This window comes from Plecotus auritus (assembly GCF_963455305.1).
Source record: "Plecotus auritus genome assembly, chromosome: 7".
Lineage (NCBI taxonomy): Eukaryota > Metazoa > Chordata > Mammalia > Chiroptera > Vespertilionidae > Plecotus > Plecotus auritus.
Window position 1 is genome coordinate 11,357,969 of NC_137774.1, and position 21,410 is coordinate 11,379,378.

Below are 21,410 nucleotides of genomic sequence, written 5' to 3' on the forward strand. Positions count from 1 at the left end.
TCCATTTGACATCTAAATGTCATAGCGACTTTTGGGATAGTTTGCTATGGACAAAGGGGGACAAAGTCAAGGGGTGAGGGGGAAAGAGGGCCCAGTAGAGCCTCCAAGACCCTCTGCTGCCTCCTCACCAGCTTCCCCTCCCCCACAAGTCCAGTAAGAAGTTGGGCCAAGCTGGAAGGGATGTGCGGGTAAGTGTTCAGACTTGACTCTTGCGCTCAGGGTGGAGGCTGACTTGGATGGAGGAGGACTGGGCCCTGGCCCTGGGCCAGTCTGACTGGAGGGGGAACCAGGGGTCTTCCAGGAGGGACCCCCCAACTCCTAATCAAGAGGAAAGGTCAGTTAGGCTCCTGGAGAGAGAGAGAGAGCCCTTGATAAGTGCAGAGAAGATTGAGGGTGAGGGAAACCTTTGAAATCCAGCAGATTTTTTTTTTTTTTTTTTTTTGCCTTAGTGGGTGGCAGAACTGAATTGGGATTTGGAGCAGGGGACAGGGGAGCTGGGTACCCCAGTACCACTCCCAACTGGCCAGGAGCCTCCTGCTCAGAACTTAGGCCCCAATTACATTCCCTGAAGAGGTTTCCAGGGGCTTTTCTGACCAGTGGTGGAAGGCCAGCGTGAAGTCCAGCTCAGCTTTTCCTCGCCCCAGCCCCAGGTGGGGTTTCTGGGCCTCAGTCCCCAGGTGTGCAGGCCTGTCCTCTGGCCCAAGCACTGCTGAGCAAGCCAGGGGCTTAGGTACTCGAGAGGGGCTGCTGGCGAGCACCCTGTTTTCCGTTCCCTGCTCCCCAGACCTATCAAGAATGGTCTAGGGTGTGCCCAGTGATGGGAGAGGCAGGCCCCTCAGAGAAAAGACAAGTGGAAGGGCAGTGGAGTAGGGGAAACATTTATTTGACGTTAAGGAAAGCTACAAACAAATACCAAAAGCGAATCACTGAGACAGGCCCGGCAAAGACAGATTTCACACGGAGCACAGCATCCACTCGCTCACTACAAATAGTCTTGGAAGCAAAATGGATAGGGGGGAAGGAGATGGGTCTACCCAGAGTATCCCCATATTTACAAGCTTTGGGCCTCTCTACACCAGACCCATGGATTCACAGAGGAATACACAAGACATTTTACACTGAGGATTCTTTTTGTTTCCGTACACTCCCAGATCAGGCCTGTGGGGCCTACCCAGGCGGCAGGAACTCAGATCTCACTATATACCTTCCCTCTTCTCAACATCACCGCTTTGGTCCTCCCTGGCCCCGTCCCACCCCAGGACCAAGCCACCAAGCGACTTGGGCCTGGGGAGTGGAGAGGGAGGAGGAAGAGGAGGGCGGAAAGAAACACAGTCATGGACTCCATCTCCGAGGCCAGCTCAGCTGGGCCCGGCACTGCGGAACCACCCCAACCTCCACTGCTGCCCCTTAGAGAAGTTTCAAGCTGAAACTCAAAATACAGCCATCATCCTTTTATAAATAAGTTAGAAGAACAAGATGGGGAGGGGAAAGTTCACATTACACATGCGAGTTTCTTTTCTTCCTGGGGGAAGGACTGCAACCACAGACACGAACATTCAGAAACACTGGTGGATTTGGGGGGCGCGGAGGAGAGCAAGGAGCATGGAGGGGAAATAATAATTATCATTATCATTATTATTATTAACAATAATAACAAGATCCATCAGTCCAGGAGAGAGGGAGCCACAGGAAGATCTAAGACCAAACGAAAAATGGTAACACGAGGCTGGGGCGAGGCAGGCGCATGGGATCCAGTCCCCAGCGGGCGGCGGCGGCAGCGCGGGGAGGCTCGGAGGGGCCGGGGCTGGGGACGGCCAGGGCTCTCGGGCCGCCCAGGGCTGCTCCCAGAGGACTCAGGGCTGGAAGGCGCTGCCGGCTGTGGCCAGGCTCATACTTTTCAGTTTGTTATCTTTCTTCCACTTCATGCGGCGGTTCTGGAACCAGATCTTGATCTGGCGTTCGGACAGGCAGAGCGCGTGGGCGATCTCGATGCGCCGCCGCCGGGTCAGGTAGCGGTTGAAGTGGAACTCCTTCTCCAGCTCCAGGGTCTGGTAGCGGGTGTAGGCGGTCCGGGCCCTCTTGCCGTCAGGCCCGGTCATATCTGGAGCAGACAGAGGAGAGCCGCGAGGCCACGTTACTCCAGTTAAGGGAGGGGGGCCCTGGGTGGGAGGGGGGCGTGGAGCAGGACCCAGGCGTCCCCGGCCACCAGCTCACTGCAGCTCCAATCCTCCCCACTCCAGAGGCCCCGAATCCAAGCTCGCTTTCTGCACCCTCTTCTCCTGCAGCCCCCACTTCCGCGGGCAGCGAAGCGCCCGGCTTTGTCTCTGGCTCCCTCCCTGCGCCTCACCCTTGGCTGGGCTCAGGCGGCCCGCTGGCCCCGGGAGGGAGGAGAGCGGCTGCACTTTTGCCCTGGAAAAGCTCCTGGACTACTCGCCCCTCCTCTGCCAGTGGCAGCCTCAACATTTCGGTAGCAAGCAGGACCCTTCCCCACCTTCCAGAAACCCCATCCTTCATCCCAAAGCTAGTACAGCTGGGCGAATAAAACCCAAGCCGAGCCTGGGAACAAATTATTGCAAATACTCCTCCCCAACCCCCCCAGCTAAACACCTTCTTTGGCTCTGTCCCCGGAGCTGTGAGAACTCTCTTAGAGACTTCTGCCCCCCCTGAAAAAAAATAAATCTATATTTGAGGAAAGCCAACCTCTCCTCGCCTCCCCCCCCCCCCCAACCCCAAACGCAGAGAAGGAACGCCGAGAAGACAAAAAAAGAGGAGAGAGCCAGAATTACCATGGCTGATGTGAAGCTTCCTCATCCAGGGAAATATCTGCGGAGTCTGCCCCTCGGGCGCGGCTGTGGAGGTGGCCATGGGCTCTGGCTGCGCCCGGGCTAGGCTCGGGCTGTTTAGCTGGCTCGCCGCTTCCTCTGGCTCCGAGGACGCGCTGGCCTCGTCTATTTCGGTGAAATTGGCGCTGGAGCTGGCCGGGGTCGCCTGGTCGGAGGGGGACGAGGCAGAGGGCTTGGCGCCGTGGCTGTCGCCGTTGGTGCAGGGCAGGGACTCAGGCGAGGACAGGGAGCAGCTCGACGCCGCTGGCCTGAAGCGGGGCTCCTGGGCGGGCGTGGGGAAGGCGCGCGAGCCCTCGCCCACCGCCCCAAAGTGGCTGGAGGAGGCCGAGGAGCGGTTGACGCTGAGGTCCATCCCATTGTAATTGTAGCCGTAAGAGCCGGTATGCATGGCAGCGGGATCCCTGTAAGAGCCGCTCAGAGAGCTGCCACTGCCATAATTTAGCAACTGATAGTCCGGGCCATTTGGATAGCGCCCCGAGAAGGAGTTTACAAAGTACGAGCTCATTTGGGTGATTTTGGAGGGCTTGATTTGTGGATCGTGGTCGTTATAACCCTGTGCTTCACGATTTATGATGTATTAATGAATTATAGCGATGCACTGTACTTCGTTTTGCTATGTATGCGGCCAAATATGGGGGGGGGGGGTTGGAAGGGGGATGGGGGGGCGTTAGGGAATCACGTGCTTTTGTTGACCAGTCGTAAATTCTCACTGATGACCTCAAGAGGTAATTCATGCTCTATGGTTACAAATAATGACGATCCGAGAATCGTTAGGGCCGATTCAATGCGAGCCTCCGAGAGAGGGGGAAACAAGGAGAAGGGGGAGAAGCAGGGAGAAGGTTGGCAGCGGCCTCTGAGCAGAGCGCGCCACCTCCCGGCAATCGGCGGGAGCGCCGGCCGCAGACCGCCATGGCGGCGTAGGCTGGCTGCCTCCCTGCTGGCTCCCCGCGAACGCCAAGCGAGAAAGAAACCCGGCCTAGGGTCACCCACAGGGTTGGGTCTTTGAGAGGAGGGACCCTTTTGAGTCTTTACTCACTTTCTTGGGAGTGTGGCTATTTCTCTCTATGTGTGTTCTTCGCTCTGTCATTATTATTTTAACTCTGGAGGAGATGATCAGACATTGAGTTGCTTTTCCCTTACTCTCTGGTTTTTTGCAAGTCTCCGAGTAGGGCGCGGAAATAGGAGAGAGGGTTGGAAGATCGGTGTGAAAGACAATTATTGACACGAAAGACCCACACCCTCACACGCCAGCCCGGCCTGGTCTGCTTCCTACGGGGCTGCAGTGGCCCGGCCACAGCGCTCAGGCCGAGCAGGCAGGGCCGGGCCGAGTGCTGGAAGGAAAAACTTTCGCTTCTCCCGCGTCCCTTAGAAGTTGGGAATCCATCCTCTTCTCGACCTCCTTCCCACCCTCAGCCCAGCCTGGGGGATGGCAGAGCCGGACAGGGTCCCCAGGAGGAGCCTGGCTGAGGCAAATGGCCTAGTTGTAGGGAGAAACGGAGCCGGTGACGGCACCGGGCGTCTGGGGTCTGGGTGGAAAGGAGGTTTTCGGAGTTGGGGACCAAGGCAGGAGCCTTTCACCTCCGCACCGGATGCCTGCTATTGCATTTGGAGGCCCCTCGCTCGCGTCTGGGTCCTTTCTGAATGTGCCCCGCGGCCCACGCCTTCCCCGGGAAGGGGTTCCAGGGACCAGCGGCGCCTTGCTGAGCACGCTGGGCGGCCAGAGACAGCCGCAGCTGGGCCCTTTCCACCGATAGGCTATTTTCTTTAAAAATAAAAAAGGGAGGGAGAGGGAGGAGGAAGAAAGGAACACAGCGTCCACAGCTTGCCGCCTGGGCGCGGGTGGGGGTAAGAGAGAGTGGGTCGTTTTGGGTAGATTGAATGAGACCAGACTGCCCCCAACCTGGCCTCCTGCTTGCTCAGGTTTCCCAAGGAGGAGAGAGTCGTGGCCTTCCGCCGGCGCCTGGCCTGCCCGTGGCTTCGCATTCCCCTACTTGTCCCTGAACTCCTACTTAAGGCAGGAAAGGGCGCCTGGAGCTTTCAGCTGCGGGGGGAGAGACACCGCACGACCCTGATGCGGTCTCCGGAGCCACAAGCCAAGAGCCCAGGGCCAAGGCCAGCAGAGATCAGGCCATGTGGGCAGGCCAAAGGCCACGGCCCCGGAGGACCAAAAAGCGCTGCTCAGGCGCGAGAGACCCTCCTGGCTCAGTCTCTACAGGAGCCCGGGCCAGGGGGCCTGGGTGGCGTCCCTCCTGCCACAGGCAAGCGAGGGGATGCTACAGAACACGAGGGAACCGGCCCTTCTGGGTCCCCCAAGTGCGCACCGAGAGAGGGGGTTCGGAGCGCTGGGGGCTGAGAGGGCCGGCGCCAGCCTTTATCTCAACTGTAACTTCCGAGTCCAGCCGGGCCCGGGGCCCACGGCGCTCCAGCCCGAGCCGCGGCGTTTCCGGCCCAGGGACCGCGGGGTAGCCGCGGGGGTAGGGGCGTGGCCGGGAAGAGCAGAGGTGACCAAGCGGCGAGTTTTTATGTCTTTATTATTATTATCATCATCATCATCATCATCATTAATAATAATATTAATATTATTACGGAAGTATTTCAGTCCAGAGCTAAGACAAGACTACAAACACAACACATAGAAAATTAATAAAATAGAACTTTGTTTTCTTCTCAGGCTCCTCTTCTCACTTCTAGGTAGTATGTGCTCCTTCCAGTGGCTTCGGGGAGGGAATGGGCCAGAGGTCTGGGGTCAGGGAGTCTTCGAGGCCCCCGCTGGGAGGGCTGCGAAGCTACCATTGAACCGTGCACGGGGGACGGGGACGAAATGAGATGCGACACGGACAAGCGTGTTTTGCTCTGCTTCCAGGAAACATCGAGTGAGTCCGGTCCTCAGTTCTCACGGGGCGGGGGGAGGGAGCCTGGGCAGGCTGAGGCGGGTGCCTCGGGGAGAGAGGGGGCGCGAGGGGTGCCGGGTGGGCTCAGGCTGCACAGCCTTCCCGCACCCGCGAGAGCTCTGCGGGCGGGGGCGACCCGGGGAGCCCTGGGCCCCGCCCGACTCGTGCTGGAGAGCGGGTCCCCCGGCTCCCCCGCCCGCAGAGCCTTCTCCAGCTCTCCAATGCCCTCGGCTGCCCACAGGCCTCTGCCTTCGCCCCCCAGCCTTTCCAGCGCCTTCACTCCGCTGGTTTTTCTTCCTCCTCCTCCGCACTGAGCTGAGACGCACTGAGCAGTTTGCTCTCCTTTTTCCACTTCATGCGCCGGTTCTGGAACCAGATCTTGATCTGCCGCTCGGTCAGGCACAGGGCGTGCGCGATCTCGATGCGCCGCCGCCGCGTCAGGTAGCGATTGTAGTGAAACTCCTTCTCCAGCTCCAGGGTCTGGTAGCGCGTGTAGGTCTGGCGGCCGCGCCGGCCGCTGGGCCCAAAGGAGGAACCTGTGAGGCAGAGAGGAGATGCTGAGGCCTGGGGTCACCGGGGCCAGAGCCCCCTTTCCCACTCGACCCTCACACATGGACTCCAGCCTGTCCCGGGATGCCCTTCACTCTCCGGGTCCCTGCAGCGCCCCCTCCAGATTCCCTCCGGGCCTCCTGGGCCTGCGCCTCCCTTCCAGCCTTTCCGTGGGGGGATGGGAGGAGCAGTTTAAAAATCCCACCTGAGCCGAGGGGGAGGGGCTGGAGAAGCGGCGCCCAGGTGTGTCTCTTCCTAGCTGCGTCGTTTCTTTTCCTACATCTGGCTCCCCCACCCCCGGTGATAGATTCCAGCCCTTAATCCGTAATGACGTGGATCGATCCACAGTGGGCATTAACGGCTCCTCACTTTCTTGTCCCGCTAATGGACATCAATTTGGGACTTAAGGCCGACAAATAATCCACCCTGAGACCCAGGCGCCTGCCTCTCCCACTCACCCCCTCCGTCTGCTCCCACTCTTTTGCATCCCCTTATTCTCCCCCCTTCCTCTGACGACCGCCCCTTTCCTGGTGCCTCATCTTTCCCCAGCCCCCCACCCCCCAGGGAAACAGTCCGGGACAGACTCCGCTCTCCCTTGCTAGCGTCACACCGCCCCCCTTCCCGTGACGCACTCGGTTTTTAGTGGAACAGTCTTGGGGTGGGGGACCGACCAGGACTTGGGGCCCAAGGGAAAGCCAAGCCCGTGGCTGCGACCCCTGACCCGCAACCCCGGATTGGCCTTGCCCCCAGAGAGCCCACTCGCTTCCCTGGCTCAGAGTGCGGCTGGGACTTTGCAAACTTTCTAACTCCTGAGGGTGAGATGGCAGAGCAGGGGACCCTGTAAAGGCGCCCAGACTTCCCTTCGATCCTCACTGACATGCCCAGCCTGCACCCAGTGAGAGAATGGGGGGGAAGGGGGCTCACTAGTTCTGTCTCCCCGGTGGGTGCCCGCAGGGATCACGGCCACGGTGGAGTCTCACTCACTGTTGCACGAATTCATCCGCTGCATCCAAGGATAGACGGGCGTGGAGCACTTCTGCTCCTCGGGTTCGCCAAACACGCTCTTGTCCTGCGCGCAGTCGGACTTCCGCGGCTCGGGGTGGAAGGGGGGCGGCTCGTCCGCTCCGGAGAGCGCGCAGGCCGACTCCTTCTCGCGGTAGAAGGCCGGTGCCGGGCCGTAGTCGCAGGGCGCCGCTCGGCCATAGCCGCCTCCCGCCGGCGGGTAATAGGAGGAGGCAGCAAAGCCCTTGTCCTGGCCGGGCCCGGGCCCGTAGGGCGCGGGGTAGTGCCGCAGCGGGTCCGCATAGCCGGAGGAGTAGAGCGGCAGCTGGCCCAGGAAGGACTCCTGCCCGCTGGCCAGAGTGACGGGGAAGGTGGAGTTCACGAAATAGGAACTCATTGGGAGGGAGGCGCGCGCGGCCGCTGCTGCTCCGCCGGGTTTATGATTTGTTGTGTTTTATAGTCCGAGCGCCGCGCCTATTAGTAGTATATCTGAGATTGGGTTTTAGCTGAGGGGGGATGGCGAGGTGCCAGTGAGGGCCAGAAGGAAATACAACCATCTGATCCAACACTGACCAATGGCAGAGGCAGGAATTGTCAAATAGCACCCAGGAGGAGCGCAGCCCGCGCGAGGGACCCGCGCACAAACCTATCAACCTTTTTTTTTCCTCCTTCTTCTCCTTCTCCTTTCTCTCTCTCTCCCCCCCAACAACACTACGCGTTCTGTTCCATCTACGTAGGATGTGCAAGAGAGACGTCTGTGCGGGAGGAGGGAGCTTTGGTTGAGACCACCTCATCCCCCAGTGATTAAATAAATATATCCCTCCCTCCCCACGCAGGATAGGAAAAAGTTAATTGTGTTTTCAGAAAAGTTAACCCCTGCGTTGCTTGAGCCCCATTCCCTCAAGGGAAGGGTGGGCAGCCATCCCTGAATCTCAAATCTCAACCTAGCCAGGAGAGCATCAGAGGCGGTTTATTCCTAGGGTTTTTGTGTGGGTCGAAGGGGAGAAGAGTTCTCCGCTAACTAGCATCCTTTCAGAAAGAGAGAGGCGAAAAAGAAACCATCTCCTTCCCAGGTTTTGAAGGCCCCCCGCCCCTTGTTTCTCAGATCTGCTCTGTCTCTTCCAAGCCTGGGATTATTCCTGCTTCTCCACAACTCTCATGGTCTGAGGGGCAGGCCAGAGCCCGCCTCGGTAAATGGAAGGAGGGTCTGAGCCCAACCTTCTCCTCTGGCTCTGCGGCTAGGTTAGGAGGCTCCTGGACCACTATGGCTGCTACCCTAGACATCATGCCTGGTTCTAGTTTGCACCGCTTGCTCTTGGCACAGGAAGGGGCAATGGGGAGAGGGTCTAGCCCTCTCCGCTTAGGGATAAAGAGAGGAGGTGTGAGGGGCACCCCCCCAGCCTAGGTTTGTCTGATTACTTATCCTGCCTGCAACCTTCACCCGCCCCCCCGCCCCCGCCGCCACAAAGACATAAGAATATCCTGGGCTACAGATTCTTAGGAATCAAGGTTGTCTCAGAAAGAGGGTATAGGAAAGAAATTGGTCCTCCTTTAATTTGGGGTCCTCAAACCCTCCTGGTATTTGAGGCGATTAGAGACCACCAAGAAAGACAGGGGTCCTCACACCTTTTCCAAGTCTCTGGCAGTTCTTTTTAAAATTCTTTCCCAAGACTTAATTTTGGTTTAGTTTTATAAGGAGGGAAGAGTGTTTGGGTCTCAGCAGGCAGCTTAGAACTATCAGCCCACATCTCCTCTCCAGATGCTCACCACCCTCTGTCTCTCTCAGCATCTCTACAATCCCTCCCCCCACCCCCCCATCTCATTTTTGTAGCACCAGCTTTGCTGCAGTACCAGTTTGAGTGTGTGAGAGTGTATGTCTCTTGCTCTCTCGTCTAAAGAAAATGAGCATTGACGCCAGGCTGGAAGACAGCCACAATTAGTTTTCACAATTCTCATATTCACATAGAGGATATAAAGGGCGGCCACCTTCAGCCCTGGAGCTGGGAACGGGCCAGGGTGTGGGACAAAATCTGATGAAGGGGCCAGGCTTCGCCTCCTCTCTACCTTGCTTTTTGGACCCCTTTCTATGGGCCAGCTCTGCCCACTAAAGATGGGACAAGACACTAGGGAAAACGGTAGAGGGCTGAGGTTGGTGACTCAGGGTGGGGACCTGTTTGGTTGCAAAATGGCCTACAAGGCTTCCTGAACTCAGGACAACATCCAGGTTGCACCTTCATGGCCAAGTGGTGATCCCTTCCTAGCCTGACTCTGCAGTCGTTTTATCAAGATTTAAGAAAAACAAACTCAAGCCCTCTAAGGATGGAGCATCATAAATGTTTCCAATCTAGCTGTGATCAGGCCCATAAATGTCCCAATCTAGCTGTGATTGGGCCCATTCCCACAGAGGCACGTGGAACATTTGGGCGAGGAGCTAGGTGGAAGAGTGGCTGTGTGCACCTCCCTCCTCCCTGCCACTGAAGCTGGGCCTTGGGTTTCAGCCCTCCCTGTCCCCTCTCTGGCCACTGTGTCCCTATCCTGGAACTGGATGATGTAGGCTTGCCTGTGGAGTCTGGACAAAGTAAGATTCCCCTGTGATAGAAGCAGGAAAATAACCCCCTTATCCTTTGAGTCACAGCCCCAAATTAACCTCACCTCTGCAGGTTGCCTGTCGTGAGATGGAGCCGAAAAGGCAGGGCCTGGGCGCCTGTAGTACAGCATGAAAGGAAATAGCGCCTCATCGCTCTTATCTAAACCCAGAGGTATTTATGAGCGTTTATTCCTCTGATCCGTTTGTTTGGGAGAAAGAGCAGGCAGGCAGAGCTGGGCCAGAGGCCGCCTGGTTTCTGGAGCCAGATCTCTACGAATCTGTCTGTGGTTCAGTCCACTGTCCCATCTGTCTGTCTCCAAGGGGGAATATGTAAATACACAGCAGTGGGCACAGCCGGCTGCCCGGCTAGGGGAGGGGGGGCTCTCCCTGCTTCAACCAGGAAGCATGCGTATGGAGAGGTGGATAGAAATGTGTACCAAGTCTTGAGTACACAACAGAAGGATTGCACAGAAACCTCACAGGCAGGGTTTATAATTGTAGTTTTCTGTGCTTCCAATCTGCAGCCCTGTGGACGCACACATTCCAGCTTCCAGGGAAATGCTTCAGTTGTGTTCAGCTCAGGAGGGAAATTCTCCTGTTCCAGCAACCTCAGGGAGGGGTATCCGCCTGTATGTGTGTGGAGGGGAGGGGGGATTGAGACATTGTCCAGGCTTCCCCTTTCCTCTCAGCTACAAAGCGCACCCCCGCCCCAGCTCTTTGGGTTGTGGGCACCTTCCCCCACCCCACTTGTAACTCTGGCCAGGGTGTGGCAAATTGAAACATAACTACCCAATTCTGTGATTCTCTGGGTTTGGGAAGCATAAATGTTCCCAGAGGAAGCAATGCGATGGCTCCCAACCTTTGCTGTTTAGATGGAACAGGGCCTTAAAATGGGCCGGTCCAGAGCTCGGGGCAAGGACCTCATTTTCATATGCAAATGAACCACCTTGTCTCTGATCTGGGGGTGGGGAGGGCTTCGTTGCTCAGTTCCCGCTCCCCCCACCCCCAGGTCCACCAGCACTCTAGGAGCCCTGAAGTGTTTCAGCCCTCTGTACCAGCCACCTTCTCCTCCCTACCTGACCTTTGGATTGCCCACAAGAAAAATCCCCGAGGGGCCCATACCGGCGGGCGCGCTCCCTCGGGGCCTCCCGCACTGGGCCGGGCCTTCCAGCCGCAGGAAAATCTCTCCCGCAGCGGAAAACCTGAAGGGGCTGCCCCTGCGGCCCAGACTCCCGAGGCGCCGAGGGCGCAGGGGGGGGGGGCGGTAGCCCTGGCGTTTGCCCTCAGCCCCGCCGGGCCCCTCCAGGTCGGCAGCCCCTCCAGCTCCAGGCCAGACCCTAGTAACACCTCGGCCTGCCCGGCACCGCAGGCAATTTCCTGGAGCCCCCGCCCAGGAGCCGGGGCCACAGCACCTTGAAAGGGATGGCCAGAGCTTCCTCCTGAGGCTTGAAAGCCCGAGCTAATCAGTAACCCGAGAGACTGGGGCCAATATTCAAACGAGGCGGCAGCGGCGCGGACCCCCGCCCTCGCCACCCCTTCTGGGAAAGCGGGTGTGAGGGGTCCGGCAGGAACGAAAATCACAATGGTTTGGTTCCTCAATGATTGATCTTTACTCCCACTCCCAATTTCCCCACCCCCCCCAAAGCATCTTTGTCGATTATTTCGCTTGAAACGATTGAGAATGAGGGAGGGGGCCCACACTCACTTGCAGACACCGACAGTTTCCAGAAAATTAGGCTCAATTCCTTCATCACCGATTCACCAGCCAAGGAGCTGGCAAGACCCACCAGCCAACCGGGAGAACACAGACCCGGTTGTCTTTTGACAACCGAGTGGAACTGCCGGGCCGGCGCCTCCTCTGCTGGCCCCTCCCTTGGCCAAAAAAGAAAACCAAATAAACCTTGAACAGCCTTGGCCTCGGATCTCCCGAGAGGCCCGGAGGATCCCCTCTAGCGCCCGCGGTGGGTGGATGGGGGGCTCTCCGGCTCAGGGCCCCCCGCCCGCGGAAGGCAGTATCAGTCCCTTTAAATATGCCCTAGAATAGATTCTGAGAAAAAGCCGCTTCCCCAGCCAGCCACAAGGTTCGGAGCCAGGATGGGGCGGGCGACGGGGACAGGACACTTGTTCTCTAATCCACACTCGGGCGGGCGGGAACCGGCATCCAACGGGAAGTGGCAATCTGGGTCCCGAAGTCCCCGAATCCCGCCAAACCTAAGCCAAATCCCGCCAGACCGGGCTCCAGGCGTCGGGCGCGATACAGGCAGCGTCGCGGGGCTTGCGGCGCCGAAGCCGCATGTCTCCGAACGGACGGTAGATGGCAGCAAACCGCATAATTTGGATCACAGCAAACTAAGGGATGATTTATACCCCGCCGAGACTACAGGAGAAAAAGACCTTTCGTCTGGGTGGGTTTGGGGGATTTTCCTTTTGAGAATAGGCTCCAAGTGCCGTGGGTGATAGCCGAGAACTTCTCTGGCTATGCGCAGCGCGGGGTCCCTCCAGACACCCAATCCCGGCCTGCTGGGAGGGCATCCATACCTGGGCCTCCAGGGACCCCTCCCTCGCCACAAGTGGCTGAGTCCCTCTCTCTCAGCTCAGGACCAAGGGGGCCGGTATCCCCCGTACACAACCTCCGTAGGCAACCAGGGGCCTGAGGCTAAACGCTCGGCCTCTGGTCTTTAAGAAGAGAGAAGCAATCACCTAACCGTGCAAACCAAACTGAATCAATCTCTCCAAAGTCGCTTATCTCTTGGCGTGCAGCTTCCTCAGAAGCTCTCTTACTCTATTTTAAGTCCACACCCAGAGACTTGCACCGTCTTCCACCCCCACCAGCTACTTTAGGAATCTCCCTCTCCAGCCCAAAGCTTCCCCTTCACCCCCAGGAGGCCTGGCTGGGGAATGAAACCTCGCGCCCCAGGGACAGCACTAGCTGTGTGAGCTCAGCGCCAGGCAGCTCTCTAGCCCGGGACACCATTAGGCCCCCCTACGTGGGTTTTCTTTTTTATTTTCTTCTCCTTTTTGTTGTTTTTATTTACAAGCCTTAAACAACAACACACTGAACAGCTTCTTCACAATCACCAGGTTTAGATGCAGGAAAGTTTGAAATGTTTCAACATCAGTTATGCAAATGGCAATTTTCTCCTCCACCGAAATTCACACCCCCCCAACCAACAAAACACAAGTAATATAGCATCAGCGTCGCACAGAAACCAACACATTGTAACCTACCGCGTTAAAAACCACAAAATTGTCTCCCTGCACAGCAAGGCTCCCTCCTTCGGGAGTGGCCAGAGACCTGGGCATGCTGAGGCCGGCTGGGGGGAGGGGAGTACCTCCATTTAGGTGCCTCCACTTGCAGCCCTTTAATTTCAGAAATGTTTCCAAAGAGAGATAATGAGCGTGTTTCTCCGTAAATTGTTCTTTCTGTCTCTCTTTAGCCGCCTCCTTGCCCTCCATGGCCTCTGCGGAGATTCCAGGCCCTCCAGAGACCAGGACGTCCCTCAGCGCCACCGCCCCTCGTGCCAATGCTGCCGGGAAACTGCCCACACCCGAACCGGGCAAGAGAACAGCATAGGGGCAATTGGGGGGAGGCCAGAACGAGGGAGGGATGGTGGGAGGGGGTGGAGGCACAAACCCACAGAGGCTGTAGCAACCGGCTTCTTCGAGTGCCCTGAAGCCCAAACACCCCCATCCTCCCTTTCGCAGCCCCCTCGCTGGAGCTTCTCCTCCCAGCTTAAAAAGGCGACTTAGAGCTCGCCTCTGTGGCCCCTTTCGGTTCCTCCTCCCATCTCCCCTGCCTTCGTTCCTCCTCCAGGAAGCAGCCACCCCTCTCTCTACTGCCGAATTTCCTGGGAAGCTTCTCCCTGCAGCACCCAGAGGTGGGGTTCAGCCCCATCTTGGACAGGGGAGGGGGGAGACAAACCCAAGCCCCACCTACAAAATCGAGGCAAAAGAACAAGAAGAGAATTGTAGAATCTCCCTTACCTTTGCAGACCTTGAGGTTTCTGTCCTCCGATTGAAAGGGGTGGGGAGGAAGGAGGGGGAAAAAAGAGCGTTCGGTTTCTTCTTCATCTTCCAGATAATATTGTCCCAACCTGAGAGCCGTCGCTTCCCCTTCTCTGACTTGGGAGAGAGGGTGTTTCGTTTTTCTGATATTGGCATAGAAAATGGAGTAAGTTCTGGCTTTGAAAAATGGTATCAGCCTGCAGTCCTGGGCAGATTGTCCATTTACCCTCCATGATGACTAAAATCCCAGATCAGCAAGGAAATTAACTTAGGAATTAAAATTATTTTAGGTTCTCTCTTTTGTGTAATTCCCACCCTTCCTTCCCCCCTCTCTCTCTTCTTTCCTCTCCCCCTCTCTCGTCCTCTCTCTCCCTCTCTCTTTTGCTTGATCGAACTGATACTGAAGTATAAAAATATCAAGAGGCTGGAGCCCTGAAGGACGACAGTGCTCCGACCTAGGTGTGGTGTCCAAAAGAATGCTGCATTATAACCACCAGGGAAATGATAAAAAGTTCATGTTCACGATCGCCCGGCCACATGACCGGCGCCGGCCAATCGCTGGATTCAACCACTCATAAACTTCTATCACAAAGTTGTAAATTTTCATAAAACAACAAGGAATTTATTGCATTTCTTCATGGCTGCTCCACCAGCAACCCTTTTCTCAGTCGCCATCTTCTTTTCTTCTCCTTCTCGCTTTTTTGGGGAAACCCCACCCTAAGAAGGGGTGATATTTGGGGTGCAGGCAATCAGGTCGAGAAGCCACAAGGGTCCAGCTGGGAAGGGGGTTCTTTTTGGAACCTCCCTATTCTCACAGGAGCTCTGCCCCCTCTCCTAGTAAAAACTCACCCCAAATACTCCACACGGGGACTGTTCCGAGGCAATTTTGGGGTTAGTCGGGAGCAGCAGCTGGTGTTCTGAGTTGCCAATTGCATCGAGGCAAAATGAAAGCTTCCGTGCCCCCCTCTGCTTCTCTGAACGCCCCCCTCATTCCTAGCTATATTAATGGCGGGACCCCCATCTGTGAGGCTTGCAGCATTGTGGGTGTGGGGGCCCTAGATCCCCTGGGACCTAGTTTTCCCCCAGGGAGGAAAGGTGGCCCTGATGGAGGGCTAGGCGGCCGCGTAGCAACCAGATTCTCGCCTTTGCACCCCACGAATTGGAGGAGGCTAAAGCGGGATCCCTGCCTCTCCCACCCAAATGCCCACACGCCCAGGTTCCCAGTGACAACTCCATGTGCTCTCCAGGGGATTCTGCGGTCATTAATGGGGGGAATTGCAGGTTTAGGGGGCCTTTTACTTACAAATTCCAATCAAACAGATTTTAAAACGTCCTTCCCTTCCCATCCTCTTCCTTCAGTCTGCCGACTGCTGCTCTTTCCATTGAAATAAAAATCCAGGCTTTATCATCGAATACATACTAAAACTCGGTGCCGCACGTCTAGCTTCGGAGATGCCAGCCTCTGAGGCTTTGTCCCTCAATTAGGGAGTAAGGTTTTTGGAGCAAAAGCAACCCCAAGAACAACACAATCCACCTCCTGTTTCTCAGCCCCCCCTAAAATCCTCCGATATTTTGAATTAAGCTACTAGCGCCCCAATTCTGGAAACGAAATAACTTCCCCGCAAATGTTTCTCTTTTCTCTCTCTTTCTCTGAGCTCCGGAGGAGACTGCAGGTTGCTGGCGGCGCCAAAAGCGAGCCGAAAGGCGCCGAAGAAGCCGGCGGCGAAGAGGCGGGTGGCGCCGCAGGCTCGGGGCGCGGGGATGCGGCCACACCAGCCGGTAAATTCGCGCTGCCCAGGCTCTCATTCTCTCCACTCGGCCCCCCAGCCCCCTTTTTAACGTTTTATCTGGGTCACTGTGTTAATTTAGAACATATAAATGAAAGTCCATGGAAGTTACAATGGATGGAAATAAAATAGCCGAATAGATCTTGCAGAAAATATCTGCCGAGTGAGCTGGCAGCGCCTGGCGTTGGAGGCCTCCCCGGATTCCTGCTTCTGGTCTGGCCTCAGCCCAACGCCGCCGCCCAGGAATCCCAAGAATCGCAGTGGAACTGGGTGGTCATTTTCCCTTTCCTTCCGCCCGTCGGGCGCTCGGGGCCCAGCACTTTGCAAGTCAGCTGGAGCCCTGGCGGCACTGCCCAGCCCTCGGCCTGGTGGGAAGGCCTGGAGGAGGAAGTGTGTGGGACTGTGAGGGCTTAGTTAGGTTTGTTTTGTGATTGTGGGTGATTGAGCATGTGGGCTCCGGGATCTGTTTACTTGAGGGGAGGTGGGTGGCAAATGTGGATCTGTGTGTTTATAAGCCAATGTGTGAATGTACACTGGCATGTACAAATGTGTCTGGGAGTGAGTGTGAATCTGTGTTTACTTGTGAGTGTGTGTGAACATGAATGCATGTATCTGGGCATGAAGTTGGGATGTGAGGATGCCTGTACGTGCATTTGTGAATATATAAAGATGAGTGTTTCTTTGTGACCTTATATGACAATATATATTTCTTTATATGTGATGTCCGCCTATAAATATAGGATGGTGTGCATTTGTGTGTGTCACCGTGTGTAAAAAATGTAAAGGGCATGTGTGTATGATGTTGGAGTTCGCTAGCTGGCAGCCCCCCAGAGCTGAGTCACCAGGGAAAAGAGCAGACCCCAGCACAGAAAGAAATGGGCCAGCATCAGACGTTACAGCAGAGGGGTGCTGGGATGCATGGCTCACCCCGACCCCCTCCCTGCCTTAGGGAGACACAGAAAATAGAGCATCCGTTTGTTTTTAAATTGTGTTTTATTTCTCCATTCTTCAGATACACATCGACTGTAAAGAGGATCACAGGGCTGGCGGGAGCAAGGAGCGTGGGGCAGGGCAGGTGCACAGAGGACAATGGAGCTAGTCAGTAGGTCCTTGGGGCTCCCTAAGGCCCCGTCAGTGCCTCTACTGGGAAGGTGGGCTCATGAGGGCGGGAGAACAACACGTTAGTCCAGACCCACAGACCACAAAAGACAGCGTCAAAGAAGGGGGCTTACAAAACAGCAACATTTTACAAAGACCTTACAATAGCGACATAGAAAAGGGGAGGCAAATTCCAGAAAGCTGTAGAACAGGTAGATGACGTCCTTCCCATACTGTACAAAACAGACCCGGCGGACTTTTCTATAGGTAGTTTTTTGTTTTCAGTGTTAAGAAACCAAAATTTCACCTTCTCTCCTTAAAAATTTTTTTTAACTGTTTTCCATTGAAATAGGGTTTCCTCCCCTATTTGATCTGAGTTTCCTGGTTCAGTTCCCAAAGCTGGGCTTCTCCCTCTCTCCCTTCCTCATCTCTCTCTTCCTCTACCCGTTCTCCATCCCTCACTCTTCCTCGTCCTCCTCAGCCTCAGCCTTGTCCTGCTCAGTGGCTCCGGGGCCCGCGGTCTTGTTCTCCTTTTTCCACTTCATGCGGCGGTTCTGGAACCAGATCTTGATCTGTCTTTCCGTGAGACAGAGCGCGTGCGCGATCTCGATGCGCCTCCGCCGAGTCAGGTAGCGATTGTAGTGAAACTCCTTCTCCAGCTCCAGGGTCTGGTAGCGGGTGTAGGTCTGGCGGCCTCGCTTGCGGTCGGCCCCTGCGCACAGTGTTTAGAGAAAAATCAGTGCGTGCGGGGGGGGGGGGGGGGGGGAAGTCAGGAGAATGCCCATCTCCCTCTTAGATCTTGTGTGTGATTTGGAGTCAGTGGTTGGAAGAGCCCATTTTCCCATTAAACCAAATTTTCGCTTTCCATCCCCCAGCCTATGCCCACCCTCTTCCTCCGTGTGCAGACATTTCTACAGGCCTTTGCAGGCAAATATTCCCATTTTCCAGCTAAGAAATCTTCCAGCCCGGGGCTTCTGAACCCAACGTCTAAACTGGGGCCTGTTAAAGGCCCAGCGCCTAAGGGGTGTATGTGGGATGAAGGGACCTTAATCTTTCCACCACCCTCAGGACTAGGGGCCTCAAGCCCTTGGACGCTGGCTCTGATGGTCTTTGGGGTAGGGGGCAATGGAAACCATGTGAGTGACCCTGATAGAAAGCCCTAGGCCTGGCCTGAGTGCTTTTCCCAAAAAGAACAGGAGACAAAGAACCCTCATATGTCCAGTCCTTCCCCTCCTTCCCTACCCCCCTCCACCCACCCCCCGCCTTGTGGCATGAGGAGTTGGTAAGAATTTACAGATTTCCTTGGAGCATGGAGTTAGTCTGAGAGCAGCTGCCCTCTGATGACTGTTTTCCAGTGAGTGGCAGAGGCTCTTACAGGGACAGGCTGTCCTGCCTGCTCACCTGCCGGACAGCCTAGCTCTCCAAAGCAATCCTGGGGCCTTCAGGAAAGCACAGGGGGAGAGTACAGACAGCAGCCTGGGTTGGGGGTAGAAGAACATAAAGTATTTGGATGATGGGGGCTGAGGGGCAGAGGAGAGCATCCCAGGTTAGGCCCCAAACCCTGAGGAGGCTTGGGGGAGGTTGAAACTGGGGGAGGTGCTGGTGCCAGCCCTCCAGGGAAGAAGCTGGTGGGAGGAGAGACGAGGGGCCCTAATTTCAAGTCAGATAAAAGCCCAGCTGAAATGTTTACGAGCAGAAAAATTGGGACTTTGATAAATCAACTGGAAAGGCAGTTGAATGATGGAGCAGGTAATGGGGAGCGTGACCACCAATACTGATGGGGTAGGAGCTGGTCTTCTCCTGGCCCTCAACCCTGGCTGGATTGGGAGCATCTGACCACAAGTGTTGGGCCTTCTGGACCTTGGGGTTGACCGCTGAGTCCAGGGCAGCACTAGGAAGAATGTCTGGAAAAGGCTTGTCAGGGAACTCCATGGAGCACCTGGACGCTTAGTGGCCTGTACTTTCTAACTCTCGATTTGGCTCTGTAAAGTCCTGGTGCCTCCCCCAAGAGGACAGGCACCCTTCTGGAATAATACCTGCAGACTTGTTGGCCAGTTCTCCAGGGGGGCTTGGGAGCCCTAGGAAGGGCACCTGAATAAGCCCGTTTTACTCCCATGAGGCCTCTGCCCCTTTCTCTCTCTCTCCTGCCTCCCCCTTCCCAAGTTCACTGGGGGGTCAGGAGCCTCATCTCTCTTGGCCTCAGCCTGCCCCCTCTCTCCACCTGCCTCTCTGGCTCTGTGTCCCAGGCCGGATCCTAATCTCTCATACCCCTTCCTCCCGCCAGGCCTCTAGAGCCCACCTCTAATTGTCCAGAAGGGAATAATGGGGGAGCAGGGTTGGCTGGGAAGGAAGGGGGAGGGGAGACTTGCTCATCGCTGCAGCCCCCTCCCTTAGACCTTATCCAAGCTGAGACTGGGGGACACACCCAGAGCTGAGATCCCCAGCGGGGGAAAGGGGGCGGGGAGGGGGGGAGAACCCTAATGGCTATTCTCTGCAAACCCTCGCCTTCCTCCGCAAGACAAACGGCCTCTTCTCCGGCCTTTGCGGGCGCGGCTGATAAATATTTAAAGCTAAAAGGCTGAGAGGAAGGGTGGGGGGCGAGCTGGGGGATCCGAGCGCTGTGCTGTTGGCGGAGAGAGAGCCGCCGGGAAGCAGAGCGAGCCTGAGAGCACCAAGCAAAAAAGGGGTGGAGGCGGCGCGCCGGGTCGCGGCCAAGGGGGTGCCGCGTCCCCAGGGCCCACCTCCAGCCGGGGGAGCACTGTGGACGCGGAAAGGGGCACTTGGCCGGGAAGGGGGCGCCTTCCGGGGAAGGTGCCCAGGCCACTGCGGCTCGGGATGGCTCGGTGCGTGGCGTTACCTGAGCTTCGCATCCAGGGGTAGATCCGGAAGTTACTCTCTGCCGCCAAGTCCGAGTCCCTCTGCTCCTTGGCGCCCGCCGCCTTGGCGGGTTCGCCGGGACACACCCCGGAGAGGTTCTGCTCAAAGGGTGCGCAGTGCATGTTGAAGGAACCCGGCTCGAGCCCGTAGCCGGCCGCGTAGACGCCGGCTGCACTCTGGCCCGCCATGCCCCCCCCGCCGGGGTACAAGCCCTGCATCGAGGCGGCAAAGGAGGCGCTCGACCCCGCTCCATAGCCCGGGCGCTGGGGATTGGAAGCAAACGCACAAGAAGTTTGTTCGGGGAAGGCTCCGGTGGCGAAAACCGAACTTGCGGCTGGATATTTAGAAAATAAAGCGTTCGCATAATACAATGAACTCATAATTTGGCCGGATGATTTGTAGGCAGGGACGTTTTAGTGTCGGTTTTACGAGATTCCTTGATATATTACAGAATTAGAGTCCAGATTTACACCAAAAAGGACCCCCTTTTTCCTCTCCGGGCCACGTGACCCCGCCCACGTGACGTCCCCTCCGCCAATGGCCGGGCCGCCTCCCCACGGCTCCGGTAATGTGGAAAAAATTGTGTGGCGTTGGATTTATAAAATATGATCAATAATGAATGGGGAAGACAAGCTCTGTGGGTTGGGGCTGGGGGCTCAGGGCCGCTGTCGACCCCCGTGGGCTGGAGGCCGCTTGCCGGCGAGGTCCGGGGAGAAAGGCGTTGAGTGGCCGGGGAAATAAATAACCTCTGAGCCACCCGTGTCGTCGCCCCCCACCCTTCCCTCCCAGGCCGCTACCCAGCGAGAAACAAATGCAGGGATTGCACGCCACGGGGCGGGTGGGTGTGGGCAAGTCAGGTCTTTATTAATCCGGACCGGGTCGGCCTGGCTGCGCCTTTGCGGGGGGCTCAGCCCGGTCCTCCTGAGTGAGGAGCGAGGGGAGCCTGGCGTCAGGCTCTCTCGGCGCCCCATAGGGCAGGGAAGGAGCCAGACTTCGTGGGTGTTCCTGGAGGCGCCGGATCCAGCCCACGGGTGTTGGATGCTGCGTTTTCTGGTGGCTTAAAAAAAAAAAAAGGTTTGAAAATTTAAAAATGTTTTTTAAAAAGGAAGGGGGTGGGGTGGGTGGGAAGAGAAAGGAACGGAGGAGGGCGGCCCGGTACACTCCTCTTCTGGTTCCGGGAGGCGGATGCCTCCGTCGAGCGGCTGCCGGAGAAGCAGAGGCAGCGAAGGAAGGAAGGCGGCGAGCCCAGACCTCGGAGCTGGGCCTCGGGGGCCAAGTCCCAGCGAGGGAGAGGCAGGCAAGAGCATCTCACCTCTCCTCCTGTTCCCCCCCATCAGAGTCCGGAAAAATAAAAATATATAAGCTTGTTCAGTAGCCCTGCACTCCTCCTCCGCCCCCTCCCCTACACACACACAAGAGGGCACCCAGAAACAAAGGAGAAGGTGGTGAGCATACAGCCACCAGCCCGGGCGCATCTCTCCTGCTTGGCCAGGGCTGGGGTCTCCAGGGCCACGCCGTCTCGGAACGCAAAGGGTGGGGGTGGTCTCTTGGCTCCCCTCCCTCGTTCCTCTCTCCTCCAATCACGCAGCAGCCGCCTCCCTCACCCCCTGCGCCCCTGGGTCGAGGGACTCGCACCACCTGCCTCCAGCCCCCGCCCCCTCCTCTGCACGTCCTGGCCTGGCGGGCGCAGGAGCCCGGGGACCCGCTCCCCCCAGCTCTGCAAGGCGCCTGGAGCAAATGAGGAGCGAGGCCCGGCCAGTCTCGGGTTCTT

General features: G+C 57.1%; 3 protein-coding genes across 4 annotated transcripts; all 3 read right to left on the reverse strand.

Annotated features, from left to right (window-relative positions):
- Positions 1-862: 862 nt before the first annotated feature.
- Positions 863-3,444, reverse strand: HOXB5 (homeobox B5). The gene is made up of 2 exons (XM_080677757.1): positions 2,787-3,444; positions 863-2,101 (listed from the first exon to the last, which is right to left on the reverse strand). The coding sequence occupies exons 1-2, from the start codon at positions 3,346-3,348 to the stop codon at positions 1,854-1,856; spliced, it is 810 nt and encodes a 269-aa protein (XP_080533883.1). The 5' UTR covers positions 3,349-3,444; the 3' UTR covers positions 863-1,853.
- A 1,916-nt stretch (positions 3,445-5,360) lies between these two features.
- Positions 5,361-9,249, reverse strand: HOXB6 (homeobox B6). Of its 2 annotated transcripts, XR_013961074.1 has the most exons (3): positions 7,268-8,095; positions 5,950-6,270; positions 5,361-5,853 (listed from the first exon to the last, which is right to left on the reverse strand). XR_013961074.1 is itself a non-coding variant. In XM_080677759.1 (2 exons), exons 1-2 carry the CDS (start codon positions 7,680-7,682, stop codon positions 6,011-6,013), a joined length of 675 nt encoding a protein of 224 aa, XP_080533885.1. In that variant the 5' UTR covers positions 7,683-9,249; the 3' UTR covers positions 5,361-6,010. The 2 variants fall into 2 exon arrangements, 1 of the variants encoding a protein (XP_080533885.1); XM_080677759.1 differs by having other exon boundaries at positions 5,361-6,270; positions 7,268-9,249.
- Positions 9,250-16,647: 7,398 nt separating this feature from the next.
- Positions 16,648-20,111, reverse strand: HOXB7 (homeobox B7). The gene is made up of 2 exons (XM_080679222.1): positions 19,620-20,111; positions 16,648-17,474 (listed from the first exon to the last, which is right to left on the reverse strand). Exons 1-2 carry the CDS (start codon positions 20,017-20,019, stop codon positions 17,221-17,223), a joined length of 654 nt encoding a protein of 217 aa, XP_080535348.1. The 5' UTR covers positions 20,020-20,111; the 3' UTR covers positions 16,648-17,220.
- Between the last annotated feature and the right edge of the window lie 1,299 nt (positions 20,112-21,410).

Excerpts from the sequence above, each read along its gene's own strand:
- HOXB5 (XM_080677757.1), bottom strand. The coding sequence starts at position 3,348 with ATGAGCTCGTACTTTGTAAACTCCTTCTCGGGGCGCTATCCAAATGGC. Across the intron at positions 2,102-2,786 it reads GAAGCTTCACATCAGCCATG|ATATGACCGGGCCTGACGGC; the intron begins GTAATTCTGGCT and ends TGTCTGCTCCAG.
- HOXB7 (XM_080679222.1), bottom strand. The coding sequence starts at position 20,019 with ATGAGTTCATTGTATTATGCGAACGCTTTATTTTCTAAATATCCAGCC. Across the intron at positions 17,475-19,619 it reads CCCCTGGATGCGAAGCTCAG|GGGCCGACCGCAAGCGAGGC; the intron begins GTAACGCCACGC and ends CACTGTGCGCAG.
- HOXB6 (XM_080677759.1), bottom strand. The coding sequence starts at position 7,682 with ATGAGTTCCTATTTCGTGAACTCCACCTTCCCCGTCACTCTGGCCAGC. Across the intron at positions 6,271-7,267 it reads GCGGATGAATTCGTGCAACA|GTTCCTCCTTTGGGCCCAGC; the intron begins GTGAGTGAGACT and ends TCTGCCTCACAG.